General features: G+C 45.1%; 1 protein-coding gene across 1 annotated transcript in view; it reads right to left on the bottom strand.

The window, feature by feature from the left end:
* LOC310962982 (glycine receptor subunit beta-like) overlaps positions 1-26,118 on the bottom strand; it is a gene marked incomplete at its 3' end in the record, with an annotated part of 302,029 nt that overhangs the window by 173,918 nt on the left and 101,993 nt on the right. Inside the window, exon 4 of the mRNA XM_083935608.1 lies at positions 12,699-12,766. Coding sequence (XP_083791734.1) covers positions 12,699-12,766 — 68 coding nt within the window. The remainder of the gene's footprint in view (positions 1-12,698; positions 12,767-26,118) is intronic.

Raw genomic sequence — 26,118 nt, 5'->3', positions numbered from 1 at the left:
GCAGAAAAACGTGCGTACGACCATTTCCACACAAACTTCGGCATTTATCAATTTGGACGTGAGCGGGAGCTAAGATCAAATCTCACATCAGGTCTGAGATAGTGTACGTACATTCGAGCCTGTGGGTTTGTGGTGCAGCACAGCAAAATCTGGCTGAAAATAATTAACAAACCGCAGCTGTCATTAAACATAAGCAGTCACATATTAAGAACAGATCAAAACGGATTCTTACAACGAATAAAAAAAAATAAAAATTGTGGTTGGAGCATTTGATTGTACTCATGTGCGTCTGAAGGCACCATCCATGAATGATTACGCATTCATCAATCACAAAAACTACCACTCGATAAATGTACAGGTGATTTTTGATGCCAAGCTATCGCTTTTAAACGTGGTGGACAGGTGGCCAGGGGGGGACACACAATTCTTTTATATTTCTAAACAGCTGGGCCCCCGCGACCCCGACAGGGACAAGCGGTTGAAGATGAATATATGAATGAATGAATGAATATGCTGGCACGCGGCTGCAGGAAGGCGCACTGCAGAGTCATCTCCTCGGTAAGTGGCTACCCTCGATAAATTGCATTAAATCAAACAAGGTATCAGATGATTAACATTTTGGTATGGTTCTTCTAGATGACAAAGGTTATCCTCTAACGGAATTCCTAATAACTCCGCTGGCAAACCCCGCTACAGAGCAGGAGCGCAGGTTCAACAGTGCGCACACACGCACACGGGTCACAGTGGAACACTGCTTCGGGTTGACTTCCTCCGTTATTCTTTTCCATACAGCGTTTTTATGGGCCCCTTTTATTCCACTCTTAAGACTGCCTAAAAGCACATCTTTATTTTACTCCATCTCGGATGTCAGAATGCCGATCTCTGTGTCGGAAAAGTTTCTTTTCTTACCAGTGTTTCGTCTCTCCATGTTTGACTTCAGTGGGTGAGGCCTCCAAACCAGGAATATTTAAGGGCATAACATGTTAATGACGATCGAATGCAGCCGCCGCATTTATCAAGGCCCGCTCATTCGTACACTGAGATTGGTCAGATACGAATGTTTCATAAATCACACGTGTGTCCTGTCCTACTACCAATTCTGCGCTCAGATCTGCGCAAGATTGACGCTACACTTTAATGTACTTTACTGTTACTTAGTTCAGTAAGAAATGCTGCTACACTTTTAACACTGTTATCACTTATCGCTCCTTATCACTTATTTAGTTTGTACTTATTTCAATATGCTGCTTAACTACATGCTGCGTATTGTTTTATATTGTATATACCTACGTTTAACCACAATGTCCGTTGCACTCTGTCACATTAGTTATTGTTTGATTTATTTTTATGTTAGCTTTCTTTTGATTTGATTTACGTTTTTATGCTTATTGTTACTCTGATCCTTTCCCATCTTGGTATTGAAACTGTTGCACAATAATTTCCCTCGGGATAAATAAAGCTTCTTAAATCTTGAAAATAAAGGCCGCCACCTACTGAGGGTGGGGCTTTGTGGCTGCAGGCCTTGGATAGATTAACTTCAGGTCAGACACTGGCTTTGGGAGATTGGAGAGCTATTTTTTGCACGTTGTGTGAGTAATTACGACAGAGAGGAAATTGAAAGCAGGGCAGGAATAGGCACCCATTCAGATAATATGCCCCTGTCCACAGTCAGTACAGCAATCGGAGATGCTTTGAGGGACAAATATCCAATCCCACCATCTACCCGAGTTCAGTCCTTGCCATGGACAGCTACAGTCTCGCCCTGTGAGCATATTGAAAAGTGCAAGGCCACGTGGGTGAAACACACAGGTTATCATCCATGAAAGGAGGGTGTGCAGAGAGAATGGTTTCGTCAGGGTGTCTTAGAAGGAGTCCCAGGGAAGGTTAAAGCCAAAACGCTACATAATCCTGACTTGGTGAGCAGGGAGGCATCTTTGTGGGACAAACACTTGCCACATCATTTGCAAGCGGCGACTGATAAAGCCCAAAAAGAGGAGACTGAACTGTAACAATTACAGGCACAATTGCTAAAACTGCACATAACTGAGGCAAAGCAGAAGGTAAATGACAAAAAAGATAAAGGAAAGAAACAGATCGTAGCCCAGGCTGAGCCGGAGCACACACTCCTGATCTTTATCCTGTTCCCCCATGGCAGAATGTTGACCAACATCAGCAGTGTTTTAACATTCAATGGGCTCCTCCTAGAGGTGCCTACACAGGGTGTGGATCATATGGCAGAGAGGGAGGCCGTGGTGGGTAGCGGGGCATGTCATTGTTGTGGTTGGATTGGCCATTGGGCAAGAGTGTGTCCCCAAAATAAGGCTACCCAACCAAGGGGGCGTGGAAGAGGGGGCCCACCCACCTACGCTCCGAATCAACATGCTACTCCCACACCTCCTCCAAGTGGACAATATCCCATGATGGCGTATCAAGATGGTGACTCTGTATACTCTCTGAGTCTGAATACCATGACTGATGCTCCCCCAAGAGAGGCGTCGATGAGGGGGGGGAGGGCAGACCCCCTCTTTTCTATACAGGTACAAGAGGAGAAACTGTCTTGTCTGGTAGACACAACTTATTCCACTATACAAAATGCTCCAGTGCAGTCCATCTCACTTGACTCTGTGACTATTGTAGGGTTCTCTGAGGTAAACCAAAAACTGCCACTGACGTGTCCGCTCTCTGGAACTGTTGGACGACAGACTATGTTCCATAGATTTGTTTTCTCACCGCATGTGCCTGTGAATCTGTTGGGACAAGATCTTCTGGTCAAGCTGGGTGCTTCGATTCTGTGTAGTGCTGCCGGATTGTCTGTGACTTTACCTGATGGAACTGTTTTGAACTGCGCTGCCCAGGCACTGGATGGAAATGGTCAGTGGCTCATGCAGCCGGTTACGGACTGTGACGCTGTAGCAGACTTATAATGGGGGCACCTTGAACCTGAGACCCCTGATAGCCCTGGTGTACTTGCCTTGTATCACGTCTGGAAGCCTTGGAACTCTCTGCTCCAGCCATACAGATCCCCCTCATGTCACACTCTATTATGATAGACACTCTGATGGATGTTATCTTGATGCTTTTGACTCTGTGCTGGAGAATACGCCATGGAAGATACAAATTAAAGACATGTATGTTGGTCAGGAGGGAGTGGCTGCCTCAGTTGTGTTGACAGCTTAGCAACTAGGATGGTACAGAATGGAAGATAAAGCGTTCTTCATGTGTCACTAGAGCTACACCCTAGCCATGGAGCTAAAGACCATGGCCCTATGACTAAAAAAGCTGTAGCTTTGACAGACTGGACACCCACACAGATCCCTCAGTTACAAATTTCCCCATCCACGGACATGTATAAAATACAGGTGAATGTTACCAACACCGTTGTACTAGCTCATGAACAGATCTCTTGTGAACATGGCTGTGAGAAAACTGATCGCGCGTCTGCAGGTTCCCTGCTAAATGGGCTGCCCAATACATTGTGGTCACAGGGCCCAACTGACATTGAACATTGTAGGCTTTTGCCTCCTGTGACGTTTGATCTCACCCCGGGACCCTGCATTGCTTAAAAGCAGTTGGAGTGTTAGAACCCTCACAGTCTACTTGGAACATACCGATTTTGCCTGTCTTAAAACCAGGCACCGGCAAGTACAGAATGGTCCATGACCTCAGGAAAGTGAATGACAGGTTAGCCACACACACAGTTCCGGTTCCTAACCCTTATACAGCTCTCAGTAGCCTTTCCCCATCTCAGAAGTGGTTCACCTGCATTGATCTAGCCAATGCTTTCTTTTGCTCCCCCTACACCCTGACTTGCGGGATATTTTTTCATTCACATTTCAGGGAGAAAAACTGCAATACACTCGCCTGCCACAGATGTTCGCACTATCCCCAGGCAACCAACTGTTGAAGACTGCATTACATGACTGCCCCCTACCGGAGGGCACAACTCTCATACAGTATGTTGATGACATACTTATTGCCTCTGTCTGAGAGCCACAGAGACTGTTCAGAAGTGGTTAGCACAGCAAGGCTTTAAAGTGAGCCTGACTAAACTTCAAGTATGTAGGAAGCAGGTTTCATTCTTGGGAAGAACGCTTACTGGCCAGGGTTCTGGCTTATCACCTGCCCATAGATCCTCAATCTTACATCACCCCAAGCTATTCTCTCCTTAAACTCCCCTTAAGGGCTCTGGTTAACAGCAAAGGGATGCGTAACTTAGACACGGGTTTTCAGAGAAAATTCGATCAGACAAACCAAGATCTTCAAGAGGTAGAAAGGATGCTAGGATTAAAGCATGCTTTCGGCACTGTTTACCATCCCCAATCTCAGGGAAAGGTGGAGAGGATGAATCAAAATTTAAAAAACAAATTGGCAAAAATCTGTGCACAGACCAAAATTGACTGGGTAGATGCTCTACCCATCGCTCTAATGACCATACGGAGCTCAGTAAACCAATGGATTCACTCCATATGAGCTGTTCAAGGGCAGACAGTTCCCAGACCCTGGGGCAGGGCTGCGATTGGACCCCCCAGGAGGAGTGAGTAATTTAAGACAACGGGTGAGTATGTAAGTCATTTTAATCTGCTTCGAGTTCTCGTTACAGGTTTTGCTGACCAGTTGAAGGATCAGCAGATCTCCCCCAAGGACACAGGCCCACACACCACTCCCTGGGTCATCCTGAAAGTCATCAAAAGGAAGTGGTCGAAGCCCAGGTGGACAGGTCCTTACCAAGTGGTAGAGCGCACCTCCCATGCCATCTGTCTAGAGGGTAAGGGGGACATGTGGTACCATTGGAGCCAGTGCACCCCAGTGGAGGAACCAGGGCGATCGTTGACAGAGATCCAGGACCTGTCAGCAGGCTCATCATCCCATCAACCAGACACCTCATCAGGGCCACCCAAGGGTCCTGAGGGAACCCAAATAGACTCGACAACGGGAGAACGACCACCTGAAGATACACTGTTAGTTGCATTGGGTGAAGTGCTAGTGGAGCCAACCTCTCCCGATAGGTCATAGATGAGCGAGCTGTATGATCACAATTCCCAGCCAGAAGAAGCAGCACTGAAGAAAAACAACACAGTTACAAAGGATGACTGAGTAGAGTGTTAATATGAAGGTTTTAAGCTCCTAGGCTGGACCTTACCAGTCTACTATATAGATAAGGAAGCCCCTCCTCAGAAGAAAGAGTAGCTGTGTTTGCTAAAGAGAAAACTTACTTTCTGTTAACTTTGCAATTATATAATCACATAGTATGAGCTTTGAAAAATAATACTCAATATAATCACATATTGTAAGCTTTAAAAAAAATAAACAATTAATGCAATAAATATACAGTATGATTCCTTACCATTTTGTAGAACAACAATTAAGATGTCTGAGGCTTAGTTAAATGTTCTTATTTGCATGGTAGTAGTAATCTGCGCCCTCTTTTTGAATGCACTGGTCAGATTAGCTCTGCTTGGAAATACAAAGTTTGACTAGATAAGGCTTTAATTACATAATCCAGGATGGGGCTCTGGGGCACGGGAGGTGTTTAGTCATACTACTTTTTGTTAGTATTGCAATAGTCACCGGAATATTATATTGGTATAACAAACTGCCGGGAAAGTACAGGCCTATGATTTCCCCTCACAAAAACAAGAGAAGTGTAGTGTCCTCAGATGATTGTCTTACAAAATATGGCAGGCTAGAATTTAATTACCAAGGGTGCAGTCACTGGGTTTCAGTTTGACCTCTGTTCCATCATTAATTGCGGTAAGTATGTAAGCAGCTGGCGAGGGTATGATGTGTATGCATGTGTCCACCTAAATGACTTACTCTTTCAAACACCATGAATGAACACTCAGGTGTAGATAACCCATTCGAAGATTGGATGACGGGTATGTTTGGTAAATGGAAAACAATTTTTATGTCTCTGTTGATCTCAGTAGCCACCTTTTTAGCGATTGTGGTAGAATGTGGTTGTTGTTTTGTCCCGTGCGCCCAGTCACTGTGTGTCAGGTTGATCACCTCCACCATAAAAAGGCAGGAATCCTCTAAAATGATGATGCCTCTCATTGCCCCGGATCCCATGTCAGATAATGAAGAAGAAGATGAAGGGAAAAAAAACGGGAATTTAAAAAATATCAGAAAACACTGGGTCTCATGTCAAGATGTCCACAGTGTGTTAAGATGTCCATCGAGCGATTAATGTTCAACACTCTTCAACAGACAGAATATCAGCAATCCATCGGGACTTAAATTGTTGATGGGTAAATGACAGCTATACAGTTAGCACCACATCAACTCACGGTCATCCAGATAACATGACAGTGGCTCGTCTGTGATGAGTTCAACATCCCTCCGGTGGTTATGAAGGCTTTCGCCTTGGTGACCGAAGGGAGATTCTTCTTCCCTCCATCCTTCATTATGATGACAAGCCTGGCGGAGAACAGCAGCGTGGGTCTGACGCCCAGGTTTTAAAGCTCCAACATCACCTCTGTATTTCTGGCGCTGCTCCACCACCTCAGGTGCACAATCCTTGTAGATGGATATGGGGGAGTCTTGGTACTGCAGCTTCCCTCTCATGGCTCGGGATTTGCGTATGATCTTCTCCTTCACCTGGTATCTTTGCAACCTCCATGGGCAGCTCCGTGAAGAAGGCTGTTGGCCGCGGCCCCTCCACTGATTCAGGTACGCCAACCACACAGAGATTATTGTGCCGGTCGACTTTAGCCAGCAGCTTAGAGTTCCTCTCTGTTAGCGTGGCACAGGATGCCTCCAGCGTTAGTAGATGCTCGTCTCCTTGTCCTGGTCCAGCTTTGCTTCGACTGTGAAATGGAGGCTTTGAGATTGGCGAATAGGGCTGTACGGTGCTCTGTCCAGAGATGAGCAATAGCCGCCATAATAATCTTGCTGCTTGCCTCGTCTGCGGTGCTAACCTTCGCCCCCTGGTCTTTAACAGTCTGTCTGGTTGCATACATCGATGATTGCATACGTCATATTTCAGTGGTGTATCCGTCGAACGAGACGCATATTACTATTTGTAGTGACTTTCGGGGTCCTGAAATGTGAAATTATCAAAGGTTGCGAGACCAAGATTCAACCCGTGTCTACTCCATCTCAGCCAAACAGGAAGTCCAATTTGACGTGTGCGAATTTCTGTGACCCTACATGCATCCTAAGCCCCTCAAAAATGCAATGGCGCAGTCTAATAATAATATTAATAATAATAATAATTTCATCAAAAATACTAGGTTTCCTTTTACTTTCATGCTCGGCCCTAATAATAATAATAATAATAATAATAATAATAATTTAATGATTAAATAATTTGAATTTAAAATCAAAAATAATAGATTTCCTTTTTACTTTCAGTACTAGGGATCGTTTCGGCCCCTGGCACTTTCGTGTTCGGGCCCTTATAATCTATGACTCCACCATACTTTGATGCTACGCTGGTAGTTTTCTGATTCAAACGGAAGTTTAAAGTCAAGAGTCAGTCAAATTGACACTAGGGTTTGGCTCCTAGGAAGCAAACTGTGAGCTTCAGCATCTGCTGCCCCGGAGTCTATCGACTAACAGCGGCGACCAGGGCTAAGCTGTTATTTTGTTTCCGCTGTTTCTTCAAAAGTGATTCTGATAAATTATAGAATATACATCCCCTAGCTGTTTGCAAAGCCGTTTGATTTCCCTGCCCCTTTGTGGTTGCTGCTCTCCTGGAGTTTCCATAACCCAGTTTTTACTTGAGGAATTAGATCAAAACCTGCCCATCCACTTTATTCAATAGAATTTGTGATGGTTAGTGTTAAAATTAGGTACCCCTCTACGTTGAGGTCCATTTTCTCAACTTCATCCAATCCCCTGCCCTAATTATTCATAAACTTTAACCTCCAATAAAACAAAAACTTGCCTGTTATAGAAAAATTCATCTCCCTCAGTGTTGTAATGGAGATATGACCTAAACATAAAGATGGCATTGTTTTTTTGTACCAGGTCTTAAATAGTATAAATTATGCTGTGAAAACAGCCTGTTTAACATGGGCGTCAATGAGAAACTGCTCTGTCATGAAACCTGTTCCTTGTGGCTACTCTGAACTGTAATTTTGGTCTCTTCCTGATTTGATCAACCAGGAAGTAGCTGTAGTGATAGATGATAGTGAGTAGCAGATCAGACCCAACCATTAGGGCTTTAGGGTTTTATCGATTCTGTGATATAAATCGCTATTGTGTTTCCGTAGAAAGTGTAGATATTTTAGCCGCAAGTATCGATACATTATCACTGCTCGCTGCCCAGTTCCACCCCTGTTCGCTTTGCAGGAAGAGCTATTAGGTCAGCCAGCCGCTAGTGTCGCTGTAGAGCATTTCTAGCTGTCTGTCAAGCAGAGATGGGGACTCGAAATGCGCAAGCGGCCACACTCAGATGACACGGAGAATACTTCACCTGCTGCTGATGCAGTTCCATTACCGTTTGGTTGTAGTAACTTCAGTCACAGCCGTAACAAAAGAATCACAGAATGCAACGTCTTTGTTAGGCTCAGCTGTAGAAAGTATCAATGTTAGCTTGTTACTAATGTTAGCTTTGTGAGAGGTTAATTTTTAGATTGGTGTTCATTAAATTACACATTTTTGAAAAATGTTTTCTGTCTGGTGCTGCCACCATCTGCTGGCTAATGCCGTTAAACCATGATAAATTCACATGAATTATTAATGTCAGCTAAAAGCAAGTTTACGTTACAGGTTTATTGTTGACCACATAATGTTAATGCTACTGCATTATTAGCTTTAACCATTACACTGCGTTTGAGAGGCTGGAGGATTTTTTAATTTATTTCACAAAAAGAGCTCAGTGACATTAAACATCATTTTTTTCAGAATGTCCTGAGACAGACAGCAGCACAACTGATAACGTTTCTGACAAACATAATGTGCAGCAAATACAAAATACATGACTATCATGCAATTAAAATATATCAAATAACAAGTTAGATCGAGCATAATCATGAATATATCATGCAGATTATCTACAGCCAGATGTGTCTGCCTCCAAGTAATTATCAAAGATCTTAAAATCCTCCAATGAGAGCAGGAGGTGGAGTTTCAGGTGTGTCTGTAATTAGTTCAGGTAATGGGAGCAGCAGACTTTCTTTACACTAGATTATAAGCTGTCACTTGTTGGGACTTTGTTTAATTATACAATACGGTTGCACTCCAACTCTATTTTATTATTTATTAAAACCATAGGAGGTCTGATTAGGACTTGCTGCTTCTCTCAGAGACTTGAGACTTGACTTGAAATTGCAAAAGTGACTTGTTACCATCTCTCCTGTGCAGTCAGAGACATTTATGTTTAATTGATTATTTCAGTTATTAATAATTCAATCCCAGTCAATGGAAAACTCACAAGATGTCACCAAAATCACACTGTACCTTTGAAATCTTTCAGAAAATGATGTAAGTGTATCGTATCGAATCACATCAAATCGAATCATATTGTTGGCTGAATAGTGATATATATCGTATTGTGAGCTTGGTATCGTGTATCGTATTGTATCGTGAGATTAGTGTATCGCTACAGCCCTACCAAAAATACATTCCTGCAACCATCACACACTGCAAGCATGACTCGAGACATTATTTTCTGCATTGGCTACTGGGCACGGCAAATTATTATTACTGGTTATGTTTTTGATTTGATGTCATAAATTGTCTTGGGTGTGGCATGTCTTGTCTATAGTGCCCCCTAATTACTTTGACCATTTGAACGCATTTTTAGCGCACTTGTTATATTCGAAAGCGCACAAAACTTTTTTGAAACATTTTGAAAATATACAGCAATGTGGTTAATGTTTGTTTAGCTGGCTCCATAGTGCCCCCTAATACCAGAAGGCCTTAGTTGAAACAAAGTTGCTCTTATATTCACCACATTGGTACTCACATAGCTTTAATAATTTCAGACATATTTCACATTAGTTTTCATTAGCTCCGCCTAGCCCAAAGTTGGCTATTTTGAATTTTGTGTAATTTTCATGTACTTTATGCAAACTTTTTCAAACTCCTCCTAGAGACATTATGGGATTAATTTCATATTTTGTCGGTGTACTAATGTGACGCTCCTCTTCCTTCAATTGTGAAGGAATAGGTGATTCCATAAATGATGATGTCATTAGTCATGTGACAACCCTGCATTTTATGCACTTTACAGGTATGGTGTTTTTCATAGCTTCTCCTAGAGAATTCAACAGATCAATCTCAAATGTGGTGAGCAGAATCACAAGACCTTCACAATGCCAAATTTGTGAAGCATTTGTGTTTTACTGTAACTGGGTTGTCATGGCGAGGTCTTCAAATTGTATGTTTCGCCATGACACAGTTTACTGTTGTAAATAGACCTGATGACATAGACATGCATACTGAGTCAGAATCCCAGTGCCACCTACTGACAACAGGAAGTAAAGCTCATGTGACAGACATCCCCTGATTTACATGAAATGTATGTGTTGTGGCCTACATCTGATATACAGCAACATGGTGTATCGTTAGTGTGTGTTCTCTTGTGCCACATAGTGGACATCAGAAAAGATACAGAATTTAAAGTTGTACTGTAAGATTTTCATTTATGTAATTGTCTTTTAAGTTTTTATCTATCAAAGAGTGAGTTAAAACAATGGTGATTGATCATATGACCCACTAATGAAAGCACTCCTACTTGCCTTTATGCTGATTATTCCAACATCCATGTCTGTGGCGACATTTCCTCCCTAGATGTAAATAAGCCTCCGTGTTAGTGATGCTGCTGACAGTCTTAGTTCTGTAACATATAGATGACAGACTGAAAGTAGAAAGGTGAATGTGTGTCAATAATTTTACAACAGAGCAAAAGATTTAAAATTCAAAAAATTGTCAACACATAGTGACCGTGACAAGATGGAGGCTCTGAAAGAAGAGGCTCACCTGCAGTTACATCTTACTGCCAAAGAGGCCGCTAGAAACAAAGAATCTCATATCTTATGGAGTACAACTTTAAATCCATAACTTGCAGTGCCCAGTAGCCCCATGCAGAAATTAATTATGTTGTGTGGTATGGCTTGCAGATTTAATTATTATTATTTTTTACAGAAAAGGTACTATATTGGGATTTATATTGTTATTGGGATATGAAATTACCTATATCATGATATGAAATTTTGGTCATATTGCCCAGCCCTAGGCTATAACGTGGCGCTTTGCTGTACTTAACGTCCCCAGATGAAAACCTGCCATTACCAAAACTAATCTTCTGTTTCCAAAACTAATCTACATGTGAATAGAAATGCAAATACAAATACAGGGGGGTTGGCTTTGTGTCGCCCTGACACTAGAGTGTGAAGGTTACTTTAAAAGAAAACAATTTAAGGTAGTGATGTCCAAATTAAGCTTTATGAAGCATTAGTTGTATTTGTTGAGTCCACTTTATGGAGCTTGTGGTTTTAAAAACGCCCAATGAATGTGGATTCATGTGTTTTCAACCCTTTGTTGAACACAGAGCTCCATCTAGTGGACTCAGATAATAAAGAAAATGATTCATGAAGCTTCATTTGGACATCACTAATTTGAGGTTTCTGTTAAAGTGTAATTCTGGCGAAAAATCATCCCATGGTCTTTTTCGGCAACAAATAAACCATCGAAACAGTTTTTTTCGCGTATAAACTATTAAAAGAGAAATCCGGGAGAGTCGTTAACAGTCGCTAACAGCCACTGACACTGATTAGCTCAGGGCAGTATGGTGCAGGCATTAAAACATCTTTTTTAACCACTAATACTTCTCAAAATAACCCCAAACTGCACACCTACACAGAAAACAAAGCACCAACAACGTAGTTTATTTAAAGAGTGTTTTGAAAGACTTACCTACTGGCCCCTGTACCAGCTCCTCTCGTAGTAAAGTCTATTTAGGTCGATTACCAAATTCAATCCAAACGGAAGGAGCCCATAGATGATTTATTTAAGAATTGGGTGCCTCTTCCAATTTATTTTAGGGACATGGAAAAACAGTGTCCAGTACGGTGCGGTTGATGACGGATGGGGAATCCTCCGTAGCAGTCCCACAGCGTATTGAACTATTCAATGATTCCAGGCCACGGGGAAAAATGCCAATCCCTTGGCAGCATAAACATTCTTCTTCGGTGCCCATGGGCTCACAGTACCCGCAGACACACCAAAAACTGCCCTCACACTGAGACTGACGCTATGTCTGATGCTACCTCTACCTATAGCCTCTTCCGGCAACATTTGGGGTGACATTTCGATACTGTGGGGAGATTTGCTGTCATGGACTTTTCCAAACCTTTTACATCTATTATTACCTTATATTTCACCAAACTTCCAGAAACAACTAAGTGTATGTGTTTTGCTGGAATAAATCATCAATAGGCTCCCTTCTTTTGGATTGTATTTGGCAATCTACTTGAATGGACTTTACTACGAGAGGAGCTGGTACAGGAGGTGGCCGCATCCCAAGCAATGCAGTGGACTAAATTACCATTTTGCGTTTCACCACTGTAAAGTATGTGAAGTCATGTGTATTTATAAATTATAAATACACATTGCGTTTCATACTGTGATGTGATAAGTGATATCAAGCAGTGGCTGCACTATACAGACAAAAATACATATTTTTAAATGACATAAAATAATAATTAAGTACAAAAAAACCAAGTGTGTTTGATGTGTGTATGCATCACCATAGTAGTCTCCTGAATGGACCCAAAGCTGTTAATGAAGATGTTCACCCTGGACTCAACTGGGATACCTGAAACACACATAAAACAAACTTAAAGCAATATGACACCCAGAGTGACCAACACCTTCTCCACTAGGAAATTCCACATGATAGCACTGAAAGCACATATAAGTCGAGGTAATTATGTAAAGATAAGGAGAGGTACTGTATGTCTGACATACATCACTCTTCATTTGACATTGCTTTCGCTGCATTACCACAGTGGTGGTAAAAGTAGGCGTTGCATTTGATAATTGTAGAGACAAAGTTGGCAGCAGAATGACTGTATTCTGATGACAGGGTATTACTATATGCCCTCTTTGACCACAGTGTGGTCAGCAATGGCATAGTGACGATGTCTGTATGTCTGCTGGTTGACTCCAGGGGAAGTGGAACTGTTAACTTGGATGTTGTGTAAGCTGACTCCTCAACAGTGGGAATGTATGGCTGCAATGGCAGAGATTTTGAGCCAGACTAAAAGTTGTTAACATATTGCTTAATACAGTTTTAAGAACTAAGAAAGTAGCCAGCTAGAGCCCAAATATGTGGAGCCACAAGCAGGGGCAGACCAGCTATTAGTCATAGTTTGTAGTCGTGTTTTTGCGTTTTGTCTCCTTCTGTCTGTGTTTCCCTGTACGTGTCTCCCCTCTCTGTGTTTGTCTGTTGTAAGCTGGAGGCATGGTTTTCCGGGCAGGCTGATCCAGGTGGACCTCTTTGACGCTAATTACCTCCCCTCCCGTATATAAGGACGGACCTGGGACTCATTCAGTGCCAGATCGTTTCATCAGCAAGAGCGGTAGCGTGTAGCAAACCCTGGCTTCATCTGTGCTTCGTTGTATTTTTCTCTCAGTCCTCCGTAGACCTGTTTGTGACTGTTCTTTGTGCTTTTTGCTCTAGTTGTCCATTTCCCTGTCAACCTGACTGCCAGTCTGCCTGCCTGCCTGTCTCTCTGCTTACCACCCACCTGTGCTTGTTCACTGTGGCCATTCACTCCAAGTCACTACTGACTTCTACTGCGGAGGACGCCATTACCATGCGGGAGGAATGGACCTTCGGAGAAGCCGTCCGTCAAGTAGTTTCTGCCCAAGGAGTACGGAAAACATTCCCAGACGCTGCAAGGTATACTAGAGAATCTAAGCCAGCTCTCCGCCTATGTTTCTTGTATGGAGGGACAACATATTAGGCCTCTCTATGCCTCACCAGTCCCTGCAGTTTCATACGCTACACCTGTGAGTAATCTACTGCCCTGTGAACACTTCGTTCCAGCTCCGGAGCATTATGATGGGAAACTAGGAGAGTTTAAAACTTTTCTTTTCTAATGCTCACTGGGTTCGGACAACAGCAACTCACTTACGCTAATGATAACTCTAAGATAGCATATGTACTAGGGGTGGAACTGTTTATTAAAAAAATCTGTCCCATTTGGTACGCGTTTACCGTTCGGTTTATGAGGTGGAACGTAGCGAAAGTCTTCATGACCTCTGTCCTCTCTCGCATCCATCTCAGTGCGTCAAATATCGGCGGGCTGGGAGACTTGCGCAATGCGATTGTGTAGGCGTGTGGCCACAACACTACGCAGATAAATGTAGTGGAGTAAAAAGTAGAATATTTCCAATGATTTGTAGTGGAGTAGAAGCTTAAAGTAGCATGTAAATAAAATACTCAAGTAAAGGACAAGAGCCTCAAGGTTTTAGTCCAATAATTGAGTGAAAACCTCTGGTTAACAGGTATGTTAATTTAACAAGGATTGTTTTTTGACAAGCTTGTTGCACTTTTGAGGTCATGACTACTATTTGCATTGATAAAATAAAGACAATGTACTGTATGTACTCCTATGTGCTACATAGTTTTACAATATCCTTTAATGTGATGCTCATATTTTTCCGGCCCCTCATTTTGGTCAACCGGCCCCAATTCCAAATCAATTGAAAAGAACTGATGTAGCCTATTTCAGTCAGTTCAGTGATTGCTGTTTGTGCGTATTTTAGTGAAAGAAAACCTATTTTCTTGTGTTTATATTCTTACCTAGAAGGCAAACAATTGTTTACCTTTTTGCGAAATAAATATATAATCGCGTTAATGCAGCAATGTCTCTCCTACTGTTTCGAAATCCCTTCACTTTAATTTAAGATTGTTACAGTAATCCCTAAACAAGCTGCCTCATTATTTTTGTTTTTTGCATGATTGCATGACCTGTCCCTAAGAATATCTGAGTAAAAAAATAATCTAATTACACTCAACAAAAATATAAATGCAACACTTTTGTTTTTGCTCCCATTTTTCATGAGATGGACTTAAAGATCTAAAATTCATTCCAGATACACAATATTACCATTTATCTCAAACATTGTTCACAAATCTGTCTAAATGTGTGATAGTGAGCACTTCTGCTTTGCTGAGATAATCCATCCCACCTCACAGGTGTGCCACATCCAGATGCTGATCTGACATCATGATTAGTGCACAGGTGTGCCTTAGACTGTCCACAATAAAAGGCCATCCTGAAATGTGCAGTTTTGTCTCACAGCAAAATGCCACAGATGCCACAAGCATTGAGGGAGCGTGCAATTGGCATGCTGACAGCAGGAATGTCAACCAGATCTGTTGCTCGTGCATTGAATGTTCATTTCTCGACCATAAGCCGTCTCCAAAGGCGTTATAGAGAATATGGCAGTACTTCCAACCGGCCTCACAACCGCAGACCACGTGTAACCACACCAGCCCAGGACCTCCAAATCCAGCAGGTTCACCTCCAAGATCGTCTGAGACCAGCCACTGAGACAGCTGCTGAAACAATTGGTTTGCATAACCAAACAATTTCTGCACAAACAGTCAGAAACCGTCTCAGGGAAGCTCAACTGCATGCTCGTCGTCCTCATCGGGGTCTTGACCTGACTCCAGCTCGTCGCCGTAACAGACTTGAGTGGGCAAATGCTCACATTCGATGGCGTCTGGCACATTGGAGAGGTGTTCTCTTCACGGATGAATCTCGGTTTACATTGTTCAGGGCAGATGGCAGACAGCGGGTGTGGCGTCGTGTGGGTGAGCGCTTTGCTGATGTCAATGTTGTGGATCGAGTGGCCCATGGTGGTGGTGGGGTTATGGTATGGGCAGGCATCTGTTATGGACGAAGAACACAGGTGCATTTTATTGATGGCATTCTGAATGCACAGAGATACCGTGATGAGATCCTGAGGCCCATTGTTGTGCCATACATCAATGAACATCACCTCATGTTTCAGCAAGATAATGCACGGCCCCATGTTGCAAGGATCTTTACACAATTCTTGGAAGCTGAAAATGTCCCAGTTCTTGCATGGCCAGTATACTCACCGGACATTGCACCCATTGAGCATGTTTGGGATGCTCTTGACCGGCGTATACGACAGCGTGTACCAGTTCCCACTAATATCCAGCAACTTCGCACAGCCATTGAAGAGGAGTGGACCAATATTCCACAGGCCACAATTGACAATCTGATAAACTCTATGCGAAGGAGATGTGTTGCACTGCATGAGGCAAATGGTGGTCACACCAGATACTGACTGGTTCTGAGTCCCCAGACCCCAATAAAGCAAAAAAATGTACTGTACATTTCAGGGTGGCCTTTTATTGTGGACAGTCTAAGGCACACCTGTGCACTAATCATGATGTCAGATCAGCATCTGGATGTGGCACACCTGTGAGGTGGGATGGATTATCTCAGCAAAGCAGAAGTGCTCACTATCACACATTTAGACAGATTTGTGAACAATGTTTGAGAGAAATGGTAATATTGTGTATCTGGTGTGAATTTTAGATCTTTAAGTCCATCTCATGAAAAATGGGAGCAAAAACAAAAGTGTTGCATTTATATTTGTGTTGAGTGTATTAGGCTATAGATCTGATACATGGTATTTTTAGAATCTAAAAGAAAAGAAAAAATAACAACCAAACCAAAAACCGTGACCCCAAAACCGTGATATGAACCGAACAGCGGATTTTGTGAACCGTTCCACCCCTAATATGTACTAGGGTTACTAACAGGCAAGGCCAGGACTGGGGAGCAGCCTTTTGGAACATCCGTTAACCCAGTGTTCAACCTTTCAACAATTTTTCTAGGGAAATTCTCTCTGTGATTGAGCATCCTGTTTCTAACTGCGACACAAGCAATCAGCTCCTCAACCTGAGTCAGGGCTCGGCCAGTGCAGCTGACTTTTCTGTGGATTTCCGCACTTTGGGGGCAGAATTGAGGTGGGACTACAGAACCTTGCAGAGCATCCTTTTTTAAGGGCTTAAATGAGGAGGTTAAGGACTGTCTAGTGGGAAGATCCGAGACAAGCTGTTTACAGGAGCTAATCAGCTTAGCTATTAAGATCGACAACCGTCTCAGAGAGAGAGACGCTGAGAGAGACGCTCACCCTCAGTTCACCTGTCCTCACTTCCTATAACTCACGACCTTGTCACAAAGTGTCCTAATGTTTCTGTTGCTCCTAGTGCCAACTAGTCCCCCGTCTCTACCAAAGGTGAATTGATGCAGCTGGACCGGAGCCGCCTAACCCAAGCTGAACGTCAACGGCCACTGAGAGAGAGGCCGTGCATCTACTGCGGGGAGTCAAACCATTAATTAGCCACCTGTCCTCTCCGAATAAACGCCAGTTTACCAGTCTCAGACGGGGTTCTGGTGAGTCGTTCAGTGGTTCCAGCTATTCCACATAAAGGAGTGAATTGTTAAGTAGTATAAGGCTGTAATGGTGGATAAATGCCCATCCAGGCTCTAATTGATTCAAGGACTGACACAAATATCATTGACACGGAACTGGTCCAAGCTAATCATTTCCCTACCATCCCTCTAGATACCCCTTTGGTAGTTAACAACCTCAGTGGAGAAGAACTAGCTCAAGTCTCGACAGAGACGGCTCTCATGTCCCTGTCACTAGCTGGAAACCACATAGAGACAATCTTGTTCCACATCGTCTGCCAATGCCCCTCTTGGTCTCCCTTGGCTCGTCCCTCACAATCCAGTCATAGATTGGGTAGCAGGAGGAGTTGTGAGTTGGAGCAGTCACTGTCATTCCTCCAGTGTTCCCAGCTCTTCGTCTCCTGAGCCTCCTGATCTGTCCTCCGTGACTCCCGTCTACCATGACCTCGCCGAGGTGTTTAGCAAGACCAAGGGCCTATCCTTGCCACGTCACCGCCCTTATGCCTGTCAGATAGTTTTACTACCTGGGTCGACCTTCCAGCAATCGCCTCTACAATCTGTGTGCACCTGAGCGAGAGGCCATGGAGCAGGACATTGGTGATTCCATCAAGTCAGGGAGTATTGGACCGTTCTCCTCTCCCCTGGGGGCTGGGTTATTTTTTGTTTCAAAAAGGATAAATCCTCACGCCCATGTATCGACTACCATGGGCTCAATAACATTACCATTAAAAACAAGTACCCTCTGCCTTTAATCAATTTAGCTTTTAAACCCTTACATGGTTCAATATCTGGTCTATATGTGCTTTGTGGATCTGGGGGTTGGCTTCCCCGCAAGAGCTGCGCTTTGTCACCAATCCTGTTTGGATTTTCATGGACAGGCTATCGAGGTGTATTTATGGGGGGGAGGGGTTACAGTTCGGTGGGCTGAGGATCTCGTCTCTGCTTTTTGCAGATGACGTGTTCCTGATGGCACCGTTGGTCAGTGACCTTCAGCACTCACTGGATCGGTTCGCAGCCGAGTGTGAATTGGCTGGGATGAGGATCAGCACCTCTAAATCTGAGGCCATGGCTCTCATACAAATACCTCGGGCTGTGGCTGGACAATAAACTGGACTGGACAACACACACCAGCCATCTGTACAGGAAGACAAAAAGCGGGTTGTACTTTCTTAGGAGACTGCGGTCCTTCAACATATGCAGCAAACTGCTGTGGATGTTCTACCAGTCTGTGGTCACCAGTGTCCTCTTCTACACTGTAGTGTGCTGGGGGGGCAGCATATCCAAGAAGGACACCTCCAGACTGGATAAACTGATCAGGCGCGCTGGCTCTGTGGTCGGCATGAAACTGGAGGAGGACACTGGACAAACTGCTGGACATTATGGACACTGCCAGCCACCCCCTGCACTGTCATCAGCAACCAGAGAAGCCTGTTCAGTGGAAGACTGCGCCTGCCTAAGTGTAGGACCAACAGGCTCAAGAACTCCTTTGTCCCTCAGGCCATTATCCTCTACAACTCCTCACTTGGGGGGAGGAGGAAATAAAGAGGACAGAAGGGAAGGAGTGGGAGCCACTCACTGTGCCATTAACAATCTACTCATACATACCTGGACACTTACCTTCTTTTCTTTGCGCAATAACTTTATCCACCACTTAAGTGCAATGATATAATCTTACTGCTCATTTCTGTCATATACAGTCATACATATTTTATCATCAGCTGCTGGAAATTCCTTGCGGGAGTCATCCCAAAGCGATCAATAAAGAGAAGTCTAAGTCTAAGTCTCTCAAGAGAAAACCAGTTGACTGCTTACACCAGGTAGGGAAGAGTTCTTACCCCAAGTAAAGGTGTTAAGTACCTTGGGGTCTTGTTTACGAGTGAGGGGACAATGGAATGTGAGCTTGGCAGGAGAAACCGAGCAGCGCGGGCAGTATTGCAATCAGTTTACTGCACCGTTGTGACCATAAAAGAGCTTAACCAGAAGGCAAAGCTCTTGATCTACCAGTCAATCTTTGTTCCTACCCTCAAGTATGGTAATGGGAGGAGGCCTCGATGAAGACCCAGGAGTAGTTGGAGAGATTATATCTTCACACTTGCTTGGGAACGCCTCGGTGGAGTAAGCTAACTGCAACATTTCCACATGGCTTTTCTCCAATTCCCATGCATTCTGTTTTTCATTAGTTTGCAATGTAAAATGACATACAGGGATCTGACATCAACATAGAAGGAGTTCATTGTTTTATTCATGAAGACACTTAATTTAATTGATCAATAATATGTTTTGGTTTAAGACAAGAGAAGGAATGCATTTAAAATATTTTGAACTTATATTGAGTAAAACAGACTCAAATAAGAGTGTGTTGACTGCAAATGACTTGTCAAAATTAACCCTGGGCACTGGGTGATACGGGATACTCATAACTGCTTGTTAGTCAGATCACGTTTCAATTTCCAGATGAGTATAAAAGCCCAGCTGATTTAAAGAAAGCACTGTGTTGATTGCCGTGGTGAGGAGGAGGTTTGTCGGGTAAAGTTAGGCTGGAGGTGGGGCTGCTGTGCTGTCTGTTTATTGGCTTTATGTCCTAATAGACAGGACAGGCAGTGAGACATTGGCTGTACTACACAGCTGACCATGGTGAGAACTCCATCGACTGTGGTTCAGTGGGGGAGTGGGTCGTCCTCCATTCGAGAGATCGGCGGTTTGATCCCCACCTCCCCCAGTCCACATATCCTTGGGCAAGACACTAAACTCCGAATTGCTCCTCATGCTGCGCATGGGTGTGTAAATGTGGTGTGAATGATCAGATTAGATGGTATGTACTGCCATCAGTGTGAATGTCTCTGTGAATGGGTGAATGTGAGAAACACTGTGAAAGCGCCTTGAGTAGTCAGAAGACTAGAAAGGCACTATATAAGTACATGTCCATTTACCATAACATATGGAGAAGTTTAGGGGTTATCTCTCAGATGTTTTCACAATCATAGCCATAAATATTAATGCGTGCCTTTCTTAAATCAGCATCATCACAAATTTTGTAATGTTTAATACGACCGAGGATTATTTGTTTTCTTTAACACTGGGAAGAAAACCAATTACACATAGGAAAGAATTGTGGATGAGATGATGGAGATACTGTTGTTAAAGACCCAATCCTCAATCCTCAAGGACATCAGGAACTCTGTGAGAGTACAGATGTGTCTATCAAGAAGCAGCTAGATGTTCACATTAGGTATTATTTACCTAATATGAACATCTACCCGCTTCTTGATAGACACATACACTTTCAGAGTATGAAAAATAAAGCAATTCTTACCTTTCTGGCATTTTGACACTTCTTTTGTGAGCTTAAAATGCTCCTAATACGTGTATGGCACACTAAAACCTAATAGAAATCTACCAGTTATTGAAACTCATCAATATCTATGATTTAATTATCATATATTTCTGATAGAAGTATTACCAATCATTTTCCGAGCTTCCTGCCTGTCATCGTCACAGCATCCCTTCCAGTTGCTTACCGCTGTCACTGCTTACGAGTCGCGCGCTTCTCTGCAGTGAGACAGAGAAGTAGAGTGGTCTGTGAGAGATAGCAAAGAGTGGCGAAGAACTGATGCGTCAAGAGGCGAGACGCGAGTAAACATGGACTCTGCTTTCCAGCGATGTCGGACGCTAATGCAGCTTCATTCAGAGCTAAAAAGAGATGAGACTGTTGCAGAGTTTCAGTTATCAATTACTATAGTTCTGTATATTGGGAATGTCAAAGTGTGTGTGAAATGTACTCACCGGTCTCTTTTGTCTCCAGGGTGTTTGGGCAAAAGGCCTCCCCCGGAAACAGGCACCATATTTATAGTTCCGGGGGCATCCAAGTGGTGATTATTGGGGGTGTTGGAAGATGGGCTATTTTGTTATTGCAATGTGCTAGAATTGTAGCCCCGCGAGACAAGCTGCATTGTATTTTACTCGAGAAGTGACTGTTCAGAGTAAACAACGGTGGCTTCCGTGGATGAGATGAGCGGAACTATTGAGTAAGCCGCTTGCTCATGCTTTTTTCTCTTGGATCCTTCTGTTGGAATATGGACCGGCCACCTGAAATTGTGCCTTTTATCCATAAATGCACGTTTCAGAAATGGCAAATATCCTTTACCGACATGTTGTTTACATTCCGAGCTTTGCTTATATGCTATTAGTACGTCATATGCTTAGTTGATCTGATTGGTTGATTTGCCTGTCTATCACCAACATAGGTGGTAATAGAAGATAATTTATCCAGCATCAGCAACCAGTATTTCCACCTCTTCCCAAAAGATCTCCAACCGAGAGTTCCCAGAGCAAATGCATATTATGCAAATCAATACATCTGGCGGCTGAAACAAGTACTTTTTAAGCAGTTTTGTCGTGTACGTGTATGATACGAGTAATATGAGTCAATATATGTGCTTGGATTGAACGAAAATCCTCATTGGGTAGCTGACTTGTCTGCGTTTTGTGCATAGAGTGTATAATGAATGGACAGAGTTACGGTGACGTCACTCATAGGTTTGCGAGCCTCCAAAAAGAAACCAACCCGGACGCTGCTATCTTGAAGGTTTGCAACTATGGACAGGAAAGGGAGGAGCTTGGGGAGTGCATCGATTGGATCCTGAGTTGGACCCCAGGAGGGGTCATGTGCATGCCCACTTCTATCGGCAACCTGACATATCTGAGCCACTGCTGCTAACAACATTAGCTTGGAGGTAAATAATTGGAGGTAAGCTGTACACCTAACTCAGCCTACATTACTGTAGTAGTACTACGTTTGGTAACAGGAAAAATAACGTTAACCTTGTATTGTTATTGTAGCTGAAGTTACACTGTGTAAGCTGTCATTGTTGTTACTTGACGGTAGATAAGGTGAAAAATGGAACGATAACGGCATTATATTACATTATTATATTATTACCTTCTGTTTGATAATGACGTGCTGTTTGTTCAAGACTCAGGATATCAGCCGATGAAAATCGACTAATTTAACTAGTTTACACCACAGAATACTGTCTGAAGTATAGCTCAGTGTGTTAAGAATTAATGTTTGTACACTATTTTTTAAGTCCTTTCAACTGCATTATTAATAACAGACATTAAAAATATTTAACGAATAAGCCATTGAAAATAATCTCTTCTGTTTCAGGAATAAAAACAGCGTGACAGTCACCATGGCATGAAAACCTCACATTTCTATTGCTATTTAATGTAAAATAGTACAGCAGACATTTTATTTTATTTTTTTATAACTAAGGCTTTTCCTCTATAGTTTACAATATGATCAATTTCTAACCATTAAAATGTTCTCTGTCCATCCAGCCAGTGTGTGGAGACTACCTCCGGTGACAGGCTGACAGAGCTACAGAGAACATGGCATTGAGGGAGCTGACATACTGCATATTTTATTATTACTGTTGTACATAGATGCACTTGAATGTCAATTTTGCACTGAATTAATTCTTATTAATTTCATTCTTCTGTATATAAGTATTATTGTGGTAGTGGGGTGTGGTTAAGGTGTCGACTGCTGGAGGAGAGGGAGGAGTGGCTCGGCCGGTGATCAGACAGCTGGACAGAATCAGGTAATCAGTCAGCTATATAAGCACGGTTGTAACCTGGTTCTGTCTCTTGCAGTAGACTGGGTCCTATGGGAGGACCAGAGCGGGACCAATCAAGGAGGCAGCAGACACCGGACCACGGCCGTCAGAGGGACGGCCGCTCGTCCGTACACGAGAAAGACGTTGAGTCACGGTTGGGGGGGAGAGAAGAAGCGGGAAATAAACGGTTAACCGCTGACAACGCTGTGTCTCTCATTTTCCGTCTGTCCTGTCAGCAGGGAGGCTCACATCTGGCGCCTGAACAGGGACATGTCAGAAGCCCCAAATCCGCTGGCGCTGGCCCTCCAGCACCTCGCCGCGATGCAGGAGAGCACCACCGCTCTCCAGCAGCAGCAGTCCCGTGCCTTGGCCGACATCGCGGCGGCCCAGAGGGAAGATCGTGCTCTCCTGCAGGGGCTGCTGCAGCGCCCGGCCACCCAGCCCGACCCGGAGCCCAGTCGCGGCCGGCCTCCGCCTGTTGCCCTTCAACGGATGACAGCAGAGGATGATCCGGAGGCATTTCTGGACATATTCGAGGGCACGGCGGAGGCGTGCGGGTGGTCGGAGGAGGAGAGGGCGGTCCGGCTTCTTCCCCTGCTTACCGGCGTGGCGCAGCTGGCCGCGCACAGCCTGCCGGCGGCCTCTCGCCATGACTTTGCCCACCTGAAGAGAGCCATCCTGGACCGGCTGGGCAGTACGCCAGAGGGACACCGGCGGCGGTTCAGGGGGCTCTCTTTTGAGGAAGCCGGCCGCCCCTTCGCCTTCGCGCAGCGGCTCCTCGACGCAGCGAGGCGCTGGCTCCAGCCGGGGACCCACTCCGCCGAGGACGTCGTGGGACAGGTGGCGCTGGAGCAGTTTATCGCCGGCTTACCCTCGTCCACCGCCAACTGGGTCCAGTGCCACCGTCCCCCCACCATCGAGGCAGCGATCGCCCTCGCGGAGGACCATCTCTCCCTTCCCCGGCGGAGCATGAGGGAGGAGGCCAGGCCAGCGGCGATCCCTGCGGGCCGTCCCACCCCGGCCCCGAGGAGGAGATTCCCGGCGGCCGCTGCACCGCACCCTGCCTCGCACACGCCCACACACCCGGAACCCGCCCCGCTCTGGTCCACTAGTAACGCACTGCCTTCTGTTCCGCAGGGCCCAGCCTACGTGTCTGATCGACCGGCACCCCGGGGGGCTCCTCAGACGCCAGGGCAGGGGTGCTGGCGGTGTGGGCAGCCCGGCCATCTCCGGGCGGAGTGCCCCCTCATGGAGGTGGGACAAGTGGTGCGGGTTGCGGGACCGCCAGCTCCCTCCCCCGGTCCGGAAGGGACGTACCGGATACCGGTATGTATACAGGGGGGTACACACCAAGCTCTGCTGGACTCTGGTTGTGAACAGACCATGATCCACCAGCGCTTGGTTCGACCCGGGGCTTTGCTAGAGGCATCGTGGGTGAAGGTGAGGTGTGTGCATGGGGATATTCACGATTATCCGGTGGTGGCTCTAGAAATTCTTTTTAAAGGGAAAAAGCATAAAGTTAGGGCTGGAGTTAGTACTCGCCTCACGCACCCTCTAATCTTGGGCACGAATTGGCCAGGGTTTGCTAGCTTAGCGGGGGAAACTATGAGGGTGCGGTCACGTACGTCAGGGAAATGCGAGTGGTGTGCCGTGCTTAGTGGTGAGACGGGGTGCCTCATCCCGACGCCGTCGGGGGGGGGCGTGGGGCCGGCGGGGCCAGCACGGCTGGCTCCGGGGGCCCTGCAGATAGCCCCCATGGAAGATTTTCCACTTGAGCAGTCTCGGGATGAGACCCTCCGTCATGCCTTTAACCAAGTGATGAAAATTGATGGGTGCCAGGTCCACCCTAACACAGCACTCACTCACCCATATTTTGTTGTCATTAGGGACAGGCTATACAGAGCGAGTCGTGACGCTCGGACAGGCGAAGAACTCACCCAGTTGTTGGTGCCCAAAAGCCGTCGGGAAACAATTTTCCAGGCGGCTCATCATAACCCCATGGCGGGCCACCTAGGCTATGATTAAACACTGAACCGGATCATGGCCCGATTTTATTGGCCGGGCATTCGCGCAGATGTAAGTCGGTGGTGTGCATCCTGCCGCGAATGTCAGTTAGTCAATCCGCCGGCCACCCCAAAAGCGCCGTTGCGCCCACTACCACTAATGGAGGTCCCATTTGATAGAATTGCCATGGACCTCACCGGGCCATTAGACCGGAGTGCACGGGGATATCGCTTTGTGTTAGTCCTAGTGGACTATGCAACCCGATATCCCGAGGCGGTGCCTCTGCGCAATATCTCTGCAAAGAGTGTTGCACAGGCATTGTTTCAAGTTATCTCCCGAGTTGGGATCCCGAAAGAGATCCTGACGGATCAGGGCACATCCTTTATGTCACGTACACTACGCGAACTATACGAATTACTGGGCATCCGTTCAATCCGGACTAGTGTGTACCATCCCCAGACCGACGGCCTGGTGGAGCGGTTTAACAAAACACTAAAGAACATGATTCGTAAGTTCGTGCACGAGGATAGCCGTAATTGGGATAAATGGTTGGACCCTCTGTTGTTTGCAGTGCGGGAGGTTCCCCAGGCCTCCACGGGATTTTCTCCCTTCGAACTCCTGTTCGGCCGAAAACCGCGGGGTGTCTTGGACCTGGTTAAGGAAAACTGGGAGGCGGGTCCAAGCACCAGCAAGAGCGAGGTGCAGCACGTCCTGGACCTGCGAGCAAAACTCCACTCACTGGGTCAGTTATCACGGGAGAATTTGCTCCAGGCCCAGGAACGTCAACAGCGTCTGTACAACAGAGGGGCAAAACTTAGACAGTTTTCACCGGGAGATAAAGTGCTTGTATTGCTACCATCATCTAGCTCCAAATTGCTCGCCAAGTGGCAAGGGCCCTTTGTGGTCACACGGCGAGTGGGGGATGTTGACTATGAGGTTGTGCGTTCAGACAGGGGCGGAGCCACACAGGTTTACCACCTCAACCTCCTTAAAGCCTGGAGGGAGGTGACTGCTGTTTCTCTGGCTACTACGGTGATCGAGAGAGATGAGTTGGGGCCGGAGGTGGAAAAATCGAACTA

The sequence above is a fragment of the Echiichthys vipera genome (genome assembly GCF_963691815.1).
Source record: "Echiichthys vipera genome assembly, chromosome: 2".
NCBI classification, from domain to species: domain Eukaryota; kingdom Metazoa; phylum Chordata; class Actinopteri; order Perciformes; family Trachinidae; genus Echiichthys; species Echiichthys vipera.
The sequence above is the reverse complement of the archived record's forward strand: the minus strand, read 5'-3'. Positions and strand labels throughout refer to the sequence as shown.